The 15,004-nt window shown below is 38.8% G+C and overlaps 1 protein-coding gene across 1 annotated transcript in view; it reads right to left on the bottom strand.

Moving 5' to 3' along the window:
• Window positions 1–4,419: 4,419 nt before the first annotated feature.
• The window catches only part of LOC127451699 (ATP-citrate synthase-like), a 47,457-nt gene continuing 36,872 nt past the window's right edge, over window positions 4,420–15,004 (bottom strand). The window contains exons 15-28 of the mRNA XM_051716582.1: window positions 14,791–14,959; window positions 14,585–14,689; window positions 11,987–12,183; window positions 11,220–11,301; window positions 9,153–9,263; window positions 8,841–8,968; window positions 8,643–8,736; window positions 8,389–8,543; window positions 7,976–8,126; window positions 7,743–7,886; window positions 6,249–6,362; window positions 6,041–6,123; window positions 5,835–5,911; window positions 4,420–5,500 (exon numbers count right to left, since the gene is read on the bottom strand). Coding sequence (XP_051572542.1) covers window positions 5,406–5,500; window positions 5,835–5,911; window positions 6,041–6,123; window positions 6,249–6,362; window positions 7,743–7,886; window positions 7,976–8,126; window positions 8,389–8,543; window positions 8,643–8,736; window positions 8,841–8,968; window positions 9,153–9,263; window positions 11,220–11,301; window positions 11,987–12,183; window positions 14,585–14,689; window positions 14,791–14,959 — 1,705 coding nt within the window. The 3' untranslated portion in view covers window positions 4,420–5,405. The remainder of the gene's footprint in view (window positions 5,501–5,834; window positions 5,912–6,040; window positions 6,124–6,248; window positions 6,363–7,742; window positions 7,887–7,975; window positions 8,127–8,388; window positions 8,544–8,642; window positions 8,737–8,840; window positions 8,969–9,152; window positions 9,264–11,219; window positions 11,302–11,986; window positions 12,184–14,584; window positions 14,690–14,790; window positions 14,960–15,004) is intronic.

The following is a 15,004-nucleotide window of genomic DNA, read 5'->3' as shown; positions in this document are numbered from 1 at the left end:
AAGATCATTTACATGAGCCCTGAATGCCCAACAAAGACCACACCCCTGTCTAAACAGCCAATTCCTCCCAATTTCCTTAAACTTCATAACTAATCACAAATGAGCTGAGGGTAACTCAAGACACTACTTGTGAAAATATGCACAGAGGTTTTGATACCTCCTACGGTCTCAATGCAAGTGTGTCCAACGAGATTCAGACTGGCAGATGCATTTCTATAAATCAGTCTGTTGGTCAGATGCCACTTTGAAACTCATGATGATGCATGTCAAGCTATAGATCTTGTCATGTGCACTGCAAATTTTTGATTACAGTAATCAGTTTATCACAAAGAGAACACTATAATCCTCAAATGTACATACTGATCTTAACATGTAGCATGCATATAGTATACTGCACTGATGCAACTGTAAATATGCACACAGACTGATTTTCATTTCTACTTATCCCACTTCATTATTTTAGATTGATTTGTATTTAAATATACAAGAACTGTTGTCCTCTTCTTATACTTTCTATAATTTTTAATTTAATGTCAGCAACATCCAAGTCAAATTTTGTGTAAGAAAAGTATTCTTATTTAGAGATCCTGTTGAACTCTGTTGAGAAATAACTTTACACACAAAATCCATAAAGTAAACATATAGTTTTGTTAGCAATACTATTACAAAAAATTGTAAGTTCAGGCTGGCATCTCTCTAATTAATGCTGTTTTTGTGTAGTTAAAGTGGATCCAACATAGTCACTAGACTAAGTGAGTCCTCCACTACTTCTAAAGGAGGGTATGATGGTGTCAATCTGGCCTTGCACATTACATTAATGATCACTTTCTTACAGCTACTTTTTATATCAGCTACTTGAATAAAAACATAATAGTTTTTTATATTTTCTGAAGTAAATGTGAGTGGTATTCATCTGTGCAAAACTCACTGCCACAATTCTAGGGTGTTCTGGGTGGTAGACAAGTTTCTATGGGGTTGTTAAGGTATTCAGGTTGATTGCTGGGGAAAATACTCCACACCCAAGTGTCTTTGATATTCTGGTCCTTAGATATGGCTTGGTTCGCTTCTTTAATGTAGGTCTATGGAATTTTTCTTCATTTTATCCTCCGCCAGGTGAAAATCTGAAGCGTGATTGCTTAGAAAAGTCATGGCAAATCTCTCCTCCACATACTGCATGATTTGAGGTATCATACACAGTAATGACCATAGCACACAGGACAAGCTCCGCTTAAAAGTTTAAAGGAATGTTCCGGGTTCAATACTAGTTAAGCTTAATCGACAGCATTTGTGGCATAGTGTTAATAATTACTTCTAATTTAAACTCAGCCCTAACTTATTTAAAAAAAAAAAGGGAAAAAAAGGAAAAAAAAGGGAAAGTTATAGTAAGCCACTTACAATGGAAGTAAAAGGGGCAGACTTAGCACTAGGCAAAGGTAGGCAACCACCTAGGGCCCCTAAAAGCTGAGGGCCCCCTAAAAATGCAAATTATATTTTTTATTATTATTAATGCAAAATAACATATGCTGAAACTTGAAATATCGCTGTTATAACACCGATATGTTTAATATTGCTGTTATTTTCAGCACCGTCAATGCAAGTAACCCACTTTAATGGAATATTCCAAGGTATTATACAACTACGCGAGTTTGTGGAGGTACAGGCAGGGAAATCTCGAGCACTCCAACTTTAGCGCATGGCCATGGATGTGCTCTCAGGGTTGAGGTAATGTTATTTCTGTGCTGTGAACTGGTCACAGGGCCACGCTCTAAATCAGTGAACCACCACTGTATTTACTGCGCGTAAAAAAGAGCTGCAGAAACTGAGGTGATCACTTAAAATGTGAGGTATTATTTTTGCTCTGAAAGTCTATGAATGTCTAGATGCTGTAGTTCTGTGTGATCATGAGGAAGGATTACATCAACAGCCATTGACCAGGAAAATAAAAAATGGCACTCCATGTCAAAAAGGTTGCTGACCCCTGTTCTAGAGGATGAGTTTTAGTAGCGGTGAGCTTGTGACTGGGGAAACTCTGGATTCAGCATGTTTCTGAGATTAAGAGAAACACCACAGTGGGATGAGTTCCTCTAAAAGCCTGTTCAAAATAGTGGTCTATTTATAGAGCACCACAATGAATATGTTAATAAAAACATTTATTTATGTTTTCTTAGTTACAAATCAGGAAATAAGAAACTTGCTGTATATATTCATTGGTGTGTTGGAGTTTTAGAAATTGCTATCATTTATCTTAACATGGATATTAATAGATCTAAAATATGTAATTATATAAAAAATTTTAATGGATTTGTAAGGAGCACAATACTTGTTGACCCCTCTCCAAATATAGCGCTTATGGTTGTGACCATAAAGCTCTATTTTGGTCTCGTCACTCCAAATTACAGTGTGCCAGAAGCTGTGAGGCTTGTCAAGGTGTTGTCGGGCATATTGTAACTGGGCTTTTTTGTGGCATTGGCTTCTTTCTGGCAACTCGACCATGCAGCTCATTTTTGTTCAAGTATCATCGTATTGTGCTCCTTGAAACAACCACACTGTCTTTTTCCAGAGCAGCCCATATTTCTCCTGAGGTTACCTGTGGGTTTTTCTTTGTATCTCGAAAATTCTTCCGGCAACTGTGGCCAAAATCTTTCTTGGTCTACCTGACCTTGGCTTGGTATCAAGTGATCCCCGAATTTTCCACTTCTTAATAAGTGATTGAACAGTACTGACTGGCATTTTCAAGGCTTTGGATATCTTTTTATATCCTTTTCCATCTTTATAAAGTTCAATTACCTTGTTAAACAGTTCTTTTGACAGTTCTTTTCTGCTCCCCATATCTAGCCTGCTCAGTGCATTCACGTGAGAGCTAACAAACTCATTGACTATTTATACACAGACACTAATTGCAATTTTAAAAGTCACAGGTGTGGGAAATTAACCTTTAATTGCCATTTAAACATGTGTGTGTCACCTTGTGTGTCTGTAACCAGGCCAAACATTCAAGGGTATGTAAACTTTTGATCAGGGCCCTTTGGGTGATTTCTGTTATCACTATGATTTAAAAAGGAGCCAAACAGCTATGTGATAATAAATGGCTTCATATGATCACTATCCTTAAATACAAAAGTTTTTTTGCATGATCAGTCATATTTTCAAAATCAATGCCAAAGTTCCACAATTTCTGCCAGGGTATGCAAACTTTTAAGCACAACTGTATGTTATGTATTCACAGCTGAGGAACAAACTTTGCAGACAAATTGAGTGTATCTGCAGACAGTGCATTTGCAGAACACCCCAGCATCCTCTCGCACACAACTCAGTTTGTATGCCAGGTTGGCATCTTTATAAAATCACTAGGGTTCATAGTCTCTGTCCTTTGCCAGCTTCTGATCTTATTTTGGGCTTGTCCTAGGGTATACTTGGGTTGTTTGGAATTCTAGCTGCCTTGTGATAGTTGCAGGTCGGTGGTGTTCCCTGATACTGTGACATGCAAGGATAGATGCACGGTCTGCACGTCTATCTCTGCTTTCAATCAATTCATCTTCCTGACCTCCTGGATCATGCAATACATGCACAAAAAAGCCTTTACCAGTACTGAATTACATAGTGGTATAGAAACACTCAGGAAGAGTTAGGCTAGTCTACATAATGCACATTAGGAAAAGTTAGGCTAGTCTACATAATGCACGTCAGGAAGAGTTAGGCTAGTCTACACGATGCATGTCAATCTGACATATTGCACTGACCCTATAGTTGTAGAAAACCATTTTGAAATCCTAGCAAACTTGCACTGGTACTGTAGCAGATCACCATGCCTAATGCAAACCTTCCTACATCACCTGCCTGTCACCCTCTCAACAGCTCAAATGGTTTCACAACAGCAGCTAATTAACTACCCTCCTCAAAAAGGATGACCGATGACTTGGCAGCTTAGGAGGACTATGGATGACATAATTAACATGAAGAATTACCTGAATTAAAATAGGTCAGTGCTGTTAGACAGACTGCATCAAAAGTATGTGCTGGGTAGTTAATCAGACAGAAACTACAAATCAACAAAAACAAAGTGACATTTGCAAATATGTGCAAAACTAATATGACTTCTTAAAACAGTCAAAAACTATATCTACTCACTGGTTTGAATGGCAACAATTAAACACCAAACATAACTGCAAAATGTAATTTGAACACAAAAGCAAATTTTACTTACCTTTACAATTTAACAGGACTTTGTGTGTCTTTTCAAGAAAGCCATTCTTCAATAAGCATAAATGGTGGTCTGGAACAAACTATCCAGCTTGTGTTTCTGGAGGGCCTCTGCATTTGCATATTAGCACACTGCCATCCAGTGGGCAGTTTCTTGAATCACAATACTTTGGTGACAATGACTTGGAATTCATGTGCTTAACAATGTTCACAAAGTAATACATTTCTAATACCTTTATTAATTTAGAATTGTTACATGTAGCAATCCACATCTGATTAATCTGCTTTACAAGAGACTTAACTGTCATCACAGTTGAGGTTGACTAGGATAAAAAGTAATCTAAAGAATGGTAATACAATTATTTTATCCAACAAACTTAAGTAAATATCAGACACTGTACTGCTTCATCTGATCTTCATATAGCTGCACTGCTAAACGACAGATGGACTGTAAACATCATGGAGAACTTTATGGCACGCTGCATGATACAAATAGCGTTGACGTTCAAAATATTCCTTTAATGTTTATACATTAATTATTAAAAATAGCAAAATTCTTTTTCCTGCATATTAGTTGATCTATTATACACAGGGAATTATTGCACTGTTACTGTATCTGCTTATAATACACTGTTAATTTTTGATTAGCATGTTTCACAAAATACTTCACAAAATTCATGCTTAGCTATCGGGATGCTTTGGTCTGACAATGTGATTCTAAACATGCTTCAAAAATATAATTTCAGTACTTTAGTACTTTATGTACTTGAACAATGCTGGAATGTTTGCAGCAACCAGGCGTTTTAGTTTCTAATCCAATTTCCCTTTTAGACTTGCAACATAACATGACTATTAGATTTATGTGGTTTAAATATTAAGTAGCAAGACATGTTAACTAAAGAGATTTGGAATGTTTTAGAGTGTTTTCACAGTTTCAAAATGACTTTGCAACACAGCAAATGAATGCTAGGTAATTTAAGTTATTGACTACAACTGCAGTTTATATCAAGACAATAATTCAGTTTTACATCCTTGCATACACAAAATTACAAACAACAAAAGATTTTTTTTTTTTTTTACACAAACACACCCACATTTACATGAATGCATATACACATGTACACACACATAAAACTGATTTTGATTCCCTAGTGTTCAGTTCTGACCTCTCAGTTGATTTAAGTTAACTACAGTAGTTTCCATCATTACATGGTCATATGTTCTGGTAGTACATAAGAAATATCATCCCAAGGATGGCGGTACAATCCCTGTTTCAACCTCTTCTGGTCCAGATAATGACCTGGAAAAAAAGAGAAAGATGGTTGGGTTTTTTTTAATCACTGACCTTTCAGACAGCTATCACATACATATATACAAACACAAAAATACATTTACTTAACTATCTAAATGGACGTAACATAAAAATAACATATATACATATACATATTATATAAAGCTAATTCTAATTAATATAGACTAACCCCAAAACTTTTTTGGCATTTCTAAAAAAATAATAACAATACAATAAAACATTATTTTATTTATTAATAATTTTCTCAAATTACGACATCCCTGAATATCTCATGAGGGAGGTCTTTTTTGTCCTTAAACAAGAACCAAGTACACACACGCACCTATGAATCCCATGCTGCGACCCAAGACAAAGATTCCATTCAGTGCTCCGATCTCCACAAATTCATCTGCCTCATCACTGTAGAGAGAGAGAGAGAGAGAGAGAGAGAGAGAGAGAGAGAGAGAGAGAGAGTTTTGCTTACTATACAAAATGATGACTCATTTTGTTGCAGTAAAAATCAGGCCTTTTCACTCTTGTTTTACTGACCGAGTGAAGCCGCCACAAGTCCTCAGAAGATCCACAAATGCCACTCCAATAAAACCATCAACGTTTAGGATAAGGTTTGGTTTCTGAGAGAGAAGGATAGAGAGAGATTTTACATGGGGTTATACAATAGTATAACAGTAGTACTGCAGTTTAGCTTGATAAAACAGATGTACAAACATTCTGTCAAGACACAAAGAGGTGTTTCTACCTTTGAGGTGGTGATTTTCTCGACCTCCAGAGCATAGTCGAGCAGCTGAGTGGCAGGAAAATGCTGTTTCACAAAGTCTTTGAGGATCTGCACTCGCATGTCAGGATTATTGATCTGAGAAACAAATCAATCAATCAATCAATCAATCAATCGGTAAAGCCAGCAAACCAAAAGGAGCACTGTAAAATTGCCCCATGTTTGCAAAACACATTTCTAATCACTTTTGAAATGTGTTACTTGTGTGCTGCTAGTGTCACCAAATGGAATTGCAAAAGTAATTTGGCTTCTTGATTACTCCACCTGTCTTCCATTGGTCAACAAACAAAGTCCCACCCCAAACTCATGACATGAGTCATTGTTGCCATGTCAGGCTGGTTGGGATGCTCAAACAAACAAAGCAATGTTTTGATAGTGCCACAGAGGCATGGTGTTTACAATTTTTGGGTAAACCAACCTATGAATGTCTTACTTGGTTACTTAATTGTCACTGAATATTAAAGCGATAGTTTACCCAAAAATAAAAATTCAGTAATTGTTTACTCACTCCTGTGTTGTTATAACCCCATATGACTTTCTTTCTTTTTCTTAACACAGTGGGAGAATTTGTGAAAAATGTTGTTCTCAGTGATGTCATAAAATGGCAGTTTATAGTAACTACCTCTTCAAGCTTAAAAAGAATGCAAAAGTATAATTCAGAAATCGAATAAATTATTCCATGAGACTAATATTTGTTTTGAAAGTATACGATAAGGTTTGGTGAGAAACAACCCGAAATCGAATGTATTATTGAGTGAAAATGTTCACTAATGTTCATGATAGAGCACAAGAGGAATGAAAGCCCCAATGTCGCGAGGGAGCTGCGTGAACTGTTGCTCTCGTGCCCTACCGTAAACATGAACAGGAGATCAACGGTCAGTGAACATTTTCACTAAATAATACAATAGATTTCAGTTTGTTTCACACCAAACCTTATCGTATGCTTTCATAACAATCATGAGTCTCATGGAATAATTTATTCGACTTCTGAATTATACTTTTGCATTCTTGTGAAGCTTGAAAGGTAGCTACTATAAACTGCCATTTTATGACATCACTGAGAACAAAATGTTCTCACAATTTCTCCCTTTGTGTTAAGAAAAAGAAAGTCATATAGGGTTATAACATCACAGGGGTGAGTAAACAATTACTACATTTTCATTTTTGGGTGAACTAATCCTTTAATTTGGGATAAGACAGTGTTGTATCACCGTTAAAAAATTACTCACTTCAGCTTTAATTGGCTTCATTGGCTTTGATTTGGTTTAAATGCATGGGGTGGGGCATTTTTATTAAACTCAATTTTGTCAATACCATTTTGCCATTTTGTTGGCAGTATTAAAAATATAAATTTAAGGTGGGACCAAGACCTGGCATGAACCAGACTCAAATCACAACGGCTCAATGTGTGCCAACCACTTGGCCACAGCTCTGACAAATGAGTGTTTGTGTACTCACTGATTTCACCCTGTGTCCAATGCCCATAATGAGTTTGCCATCTTTCTTCATTTTGTTGACAAACTCCATTGGCAGCATGCCACTGTCAAATGCCTTACTGAACTGCTTAGCAGCTGCATCCAGAGCACCTCCAAAACGGTCCCCCTAAACACACACACTTTAAACTATGCTCGTTTAATGCTAATCATATGGTTGAAACAGCCTGTATGCAAGTAATACTGCAGCATTCTTACAATGGTGAGGAGACCAGAGGTGAGGCTGGAGATCAGGTCTTTGCCAGCACGTGCACAAACTATAGTGTTATGAGCTCCAGACACAGCAGGGCCGTGATCAGCTGTCACCATCAGACACATCTCAATGAACTGACATGCATAGCGCGGCAGCCTGCAACCCACACACACACACGAAAAAAATAAAAGGCTAAATAAATGTATGGTAAGAGGTACTGGTAAACTGGTAAAAGGGTAGAATCAATAGTCCTACAATAGACTTAATTTTCTGTATGTTAAACGGAATTTCTTGTTTTCCTTTTGATTTAGGGGTGAAATGTGACCTGCAAATGTTTTTGTGTGATTCACCCAAAGAGAGAAAGTGAGAGAAACTTATAGTGGATTTGAAAATGCAAACTGTGGAAATGCGCACACACCTTCTTTGGAACCAGAGTAGACCGAGGGTTCCTCCCAGTCCAATCTCAGACTTGAACACCTCAGTAATGGGCATGCCAGCATAAATGAGCTCCTGCCCTCGTTCATCACAGATACTAGTCATGAAGGATGCTGGCTTACGGATCAGACCCAGCTCCTATGGAGGGAGAGACATACAGATAATGTTTGCCCACCATCAACACACTTATACGTAAGTGAAAATTTTTCTGCCACATGCATAATAGTTCATACTCACGCGTGCCCAGGAATAATCCATTGGCACTGTGGGAGGAGGAAGCTCTGTGGCAGGCACAATCACACCATTGGCCACCAGATTATCATACACAGATCTACAAGATACAGAAACATGTGGTTACTAGAGACCATAAACTGCAGCCATCAATAACTCAACCCAATTCTATGTTTGGATTATTGGCATAGTGCCATGACGTACTTGATGACATCACCCAGTTCATCAAAGCTCTTGGGCACACAGGCTCCTGCCTCTTCAAGAGCTTTGTTCTTAGCCATTGCAGTCTCAGACGCCTGGTTGGCACAAGCTCCAGCATGGCCAAACTGGACCTAAACATACAAACCAAGCCAGAAAAACAGACAAAATATAAACTGGACCGGATCGTTTGGTTGATTTTGTAAAATTGATTCTCTCATCTCAATTAGTCATTACTTTGACATGCATCAGACTTAACCTGCTCATGATAAGAAATGCAATATCTCAATCTGTCATATCACTGGATATCATACACACCTCAGAGGAGAACAGGGTGGCACAGGTTCCGATACACCAGCAGACTACAGGTTTGGTGATTCTGCCCTCTTTAATACCATTACAAATCTTGTACTCTTCATTTCCTCCAATCTATCAAGAAAGAAATAGTCAGAGAGAGACTGATGCAGAGAAGACTCATGTACATTACTGTGTATTCCACAAACTCTCATTTCATTGAGCTCTATAGTCACTAACCTTTAGAAAGCTAAACTTTGACACCTGCATATAAGTCTGCTAAGCCTATGATGGTAACTTGATTAATGTTGTGGCTAGAGGTTGACCGATATATCGGTTTTACTGATTAATCGTTGCTGATAGCTGCTTTTTATCTGCACAAATCAGTTTTTTTTTTAATTATTATTATTCCTCCGTGTTCCTTTGTAATATGGACTATAAATGCTGAATGAGCAATTAGTTCCAATGTTTACTTTATTGTGTTTCTTTTGTAATTAGAGCCATCAAAAATAAAGCATAAACCAGCAAAAACACTGGTGGGACCACCTTTGCGATGTGTCCGCCTAGAGTCATTGCACTGATACATACACCACAACGCGCACACAACAGTGATGGGAAAGGACCTCTAAACGCTATATGTATGTACAACACAAGCCCAGATGGGACTTGTGACAGAAAGCAAGTACTTTGCAGCCTCTGTAAAATGCAATTGAATTACCACAGAAGCAGGTCTGCAGCGCTTTTCATGTGGAGATCAAAGGTGCAGTTGATGTTGGCCTTGACGTGCTTACGTGAATAATGAACGTGACTTCACAATTGCTGTATCAAAGTGGATAGCCACAGTTTACTGGCAGATTAATGTCGTGGAGGATGAGAGTTTAAAAGATTTAATACCCACTGCAATGAATATGCAACCTAAGTGGGGAACTAGTACTTTCAATTAGTCACCCACTTAGACTTTGGGAAATGTTTAATGTTATTTGAATTGGTGTAATTTTGTCCATTTCTATCTTTATACTATGGAAGGCTTTGTTTTGAAAATGTCAATTAAGCATTATATTGTTACATATTGTTTTGCTTTCTTTCCTAAAAAAGGAATAAAATGCATTTTGACAAGAAAAGAATTATATATAGAGTCAAATTTCAGCACTTTCATAATCAGTGATTAATCGCGATTAACTAAGAAAAATTATGCGATTAAACATGTTAATCGACTGACAGCACTATTTGTAATTTCTGTATATGATTGTATGAGTGCATGTTTTGTTCCCTTATGTATTTGTGTGATCTGGAAGCACAGACCTTTCTGTGTATTTCAGTCTTATTTATAGTTTAAAGTCCCGCATTATGTACCAAATCTTTGTTATTATTGGGATTTTGGTTACACAATAAACTACATCTTGGATTTTATTCATTTTGGACTCTTGTTGCTTCTTTGCCTGTGCCCATCACAGTAATGAAAGACTAAGCAAAATTTTTTTACATTCAATAAATTGAGTTTTAGAACTATCGGCCGAATCGGTTATTAGCTTTTTTCCATCACCTTAGTTATTGGCAAAATCCAATATCAGTCGACTTCTAGTTGTGGCTACCTAATTATTGTTTGCACAAAGGCGAATACAGAATATTTTAATGTTGTAACTAGGCCTAGGTGGAATCTGCTGACTTATTTGGCATTTTCTGCGATTATTTTAAGGGGAAAATCTGCAGAATTCTGAGGAAAGAATTTAAACAGAGCAAAATTTAAAAGGATCTGAGAGTACTAAACTCTAATAAGTAGCTGAAAGCATCATGAAATTAACTAAAATATTTAATAAACAAACATGAAAGGGGTGGGGAATTCATAGATCGTTTGAGAATGACATGTGTAGAACTTCTGCTATGTTTCCCATTTTCTGATGGCTCTTATGTCAACTAGCTCTTCACTTCTTACCTTTACACTGTTCATGTGTGTTCGGACAGCAGAGAACAATCTAACTTCAGTAAATCTCTCCAACTGATTAAATCATGACACTGGGTGGTTTATTATTCATTACACATATTGGGGACAAGCTGTATTCCCCTGGCTGAATAAATGGTTCAATCACCTACCTCTCCGAGCACAACGATCATCTTCACTCCTGGTGTGTCCTGGTACCTCAACACATGATCCATAAACACAGAGCCTGGATACCTACAGGAGAAACATTGGATTTTAACTCACAAAAACAGTGACTACGTTTACATGGACACCAGAAAGCGGCTTATTGCGAGAAAGTAGCGTTCCGGTTTACATGCACTGTATAAGCGGTGTACTCTTTACTCCCGTTTCATATGGCTCGGTCAGTAAGCAGCTTTCTCCACAGCAACGCAATTTCCCCACAACGCTTATCCTATCTGAGGAAGACTTTGCTATTTTATTCCCCGTTGCTTTGCTTTATTTCCAGATATTCCAGAGTTGTTGCTGTGTTCGTTTCCTTCGCGACCTGCAGCGTGAGGGACAGTCGATATTTTACACTGATGTGTATAAATGGGTATAGTTTACAATATATGTGCATTTCCCACTGTAATGTTGAATTCTTTCCGCTGTGTTGACTTGTTGGGCTCCATCCTATGATGTTTGTTCCCTGGTCTGTTCATGCACACGCACATTCCTCAAACACCCATCAGAACACCGCTTATGTGTTTACATGACAAACCCAGGTGTGTTAAACCGCTTTCACTTAAACGGCATCAATTGGAAATTGCCGTTTTTGTTTACATGATGTTTCAGAATGCCGCTTTCTGCAAAAACCCAGGAATAAACAGTTTTCTTAAGTGCGTGTAAATGTGGTGACTATGTGCTTCAACTTCACTTCGAATCAAAGACTCAAACACACCTGTCTCCTCCAATGGCAACTCCTTCAAAGACTCCATCAGTAGTGCGTGAGATGATGTTGTTGAGCTCGTTGGACATTCCTCCAGAGCGAGACACATAGGCAACACTTCCCGGCCTGTACAGCTTAGAAGCCAGGATGTTATCCAGCATTCCACCAGTGTTACCAATCTTAAAACAGCCTGGTTTAATACCACCAACCTACAACACACACATTCAGGTTACAGTGTTTCAAGAGTTACCTTAGCTATCTAAATGAGGACATATCATTCAGTTCTATTTTATATAAATTCTACCTATCTATCTACAGAATCATTTGGTTTGGAATCGGTCTACTCTGGTAGAGCTTTATGTCTCACGCTGAAGATATACAGAAGCAGCGATGGTTGCTGTGGGACTTAATGATAGTACAGGAGTATTTAATTCCGTTTTTTTGTCTGCATCGCCAGAAGAATGCAAGTTCAAGAACCGTTAACGAAACTGACCCTCATGAAAATCATTTGGTTCCTGTATTATAATGCAATCATTACCAGAGAATTTGTATATGTGGTGGTGGGCTATTAAAACTTACTCGCACATCCACTGGAAATCCGAAAATGGTCTTCCCTTCACCCCGATGGCATGAACGCTCCTGAACATTGCAATTATCTTGCTTCTAGATTTACAGCTAACGGAGACTATCTAATGAGAGCCGTTCTATGTAAACACCTGCAAAATTACTGGTTGTAAGCCTACAGAGCCCACTTGAGGACAAAACTGGAACATATTAAATTATTTTACAAGCACCCGCCAAAATAGCATGTCACACTGAAATTGACCGGCCAAATAGAAAATTTACCCGCATTTCCTGCTTGGCGGGTGTTCATTTCGGACCCTGCATTCATCCATTCATCCAGTCTCCGTCTACTCATCCATCCATAGTATCCATCCACTCATCCATCCATAGTATCCATCCACCCATCCATGCATCCATCGCATTCATCCATAGTATCCATCCACCCATCCATCCAAAGCATCCATCCATCCATCCATTCATCCACAGTCTCCATCCATCCAAAATATCCATCCACAGTATCCATAGCATTCATCCATCCAGCCATCCATCCATATACATCCATCCACCCACCCACAGTATCCATCAATCAATCCATTAATCCATCCAAAGTATCTGGAACATGTTAAATTATTTTACAAGCACCTGCCAAAATGGCGTGTGACACTGTGAAATTCACCGGCCAAATAGAACATTTACCCACATTTGGTGCTTGCCGTGTGTTAATTTCGGACCCTGCATTCATCCATCCATCCACCTATCCATCCATTCATTCATTCATCCATCTATCCACAGTATCCATCCATAGTATCCATCCATCCACCCACCCACCCACCCACCCATCCATTAATCCATCCATAGTATCTATCCATCCATCCATCCATCCACAGTATCCATCCACAGTATCCATCCATCCATTCTGAATATCCATCCATCCATCTAACCAACCATCCATCCATCCATCCATCCATCAATCCATCAATCCTCAGTATCCATCCATCCACAATATCCATCCATCCATACATCCATCCACCCACCCATCCATCTACAGTATCCATACATCCATCCATCCACAGTATCCACCCATCCATCCAACCATCCTCAGTATCCACCCATCCATCCTTAGTATCCGGAACATGTTAAATTATTTTACAAGCACCCGCCAAAATGGTGTGTGACACTGTGAAATTCACCGGCCAAATAGAACATTTACCCGCATTTGGCGCTTGTCGGGTGTTAATTTCGGACCCTGCATTCATCCATCCATCCACCTATCCATCCATTCATTCATCCATCTATCCACAGTATCCATCCATAGTATCCATCCACCCACCCATCCATATATTAATCCATCCACAGCATCCATCCATCCATCCACCCACCCACCATATCATCCATCCATCCACCCACCCACCATATCACCCATCCACAGTATCCATCCATCCATCCATCCATCCACAGTATCCATCCATCCATTCTGAATATCCATCCATCCATCCATCCATCCATCCAACCCTCAGTATCCATCCATCCACAATATTCATCAATCCATCCATAGTATCCATCCATTTATCCATCCATCCACCCACCCATCCATCTACAGTATCCATCCATCCATCCATCCTGAGTATCCATCCATCCATCCATCCATCCATCCAACCCTCAGTATCCATCCATCCACAATATTCATCAATCCATCCATAGTATCCATCCATCCATTTATCCATCCATCCACCCACCCATCCATCTACAGTATCCATCCATCCATCCATCCTGAGTATCCATCCACCCATCCATCCATCCATAGTATCTATCCATCCATCCATCCATCCATCCTCAATATCCACCCATCCATCCATCCATCCATCCTCAATATCCACCCATCCATCATCAGTATCCATCCGTCCACAGTATCCATCCATCCATCCATCCATCCATCCATCCACAGTATTCATCCATAGTACTTAACACACACACACACACACACACACACACAGATGCACACACACACACACACACACACACACACACAGATGCACACACATATACCGTTGCAGGGCCAATAATGGTAACTCCCTTCTCATCTGCCATTTTGATGATCTTGCGAGTCAAAGCCTCGGGGATACCTTCAGCAATGATCGCTATGGTGTGGATCTGCATATAAATACAGATACAAAAGTTCAACAAACAGATCACACTTGTTTAAAAATAGCACAGTCATACAAACTGTATTCATGACGATGCTGATCACAGACCTGCGTGTACTGCATGGTCTCTATGGTGCTGTCGTAAGCAGAACGAAGGGAGGCAAAGTTGATGAGCACGTCCACCTCTGGATGTTTCTTCATGGCATCAGCCATGTTTTTATATACTGGCAGCAGGATCTCTTTATGACCCCAGTAAAACTTCTGTTTATGGTCTCCGCTGATTAAAAATATAAAAAGACACCTGTATAAACTCGTGATCAAC

The sequence above is a fragment of the Myxocyprinus asiaticus genome, chromosome 14, assembly GCF_019703515.2.
Source record: "Myxocyprinus asiaticus isolate MX2 ecotype Aquarium Trade chromosome 14, UBuf_Myxa_2, whole genome shotgun sequence".
Lineage (NCBI taxonomy): Eukaryota > Metazoa > Chordata > Actinopteri > Cypriniformes > Catostomidae > Myxocyprinus > Myxocyprinus asiaticus.
This window is presented reverse-complemented; position numbering and strand designations above follow the sequence as displayed.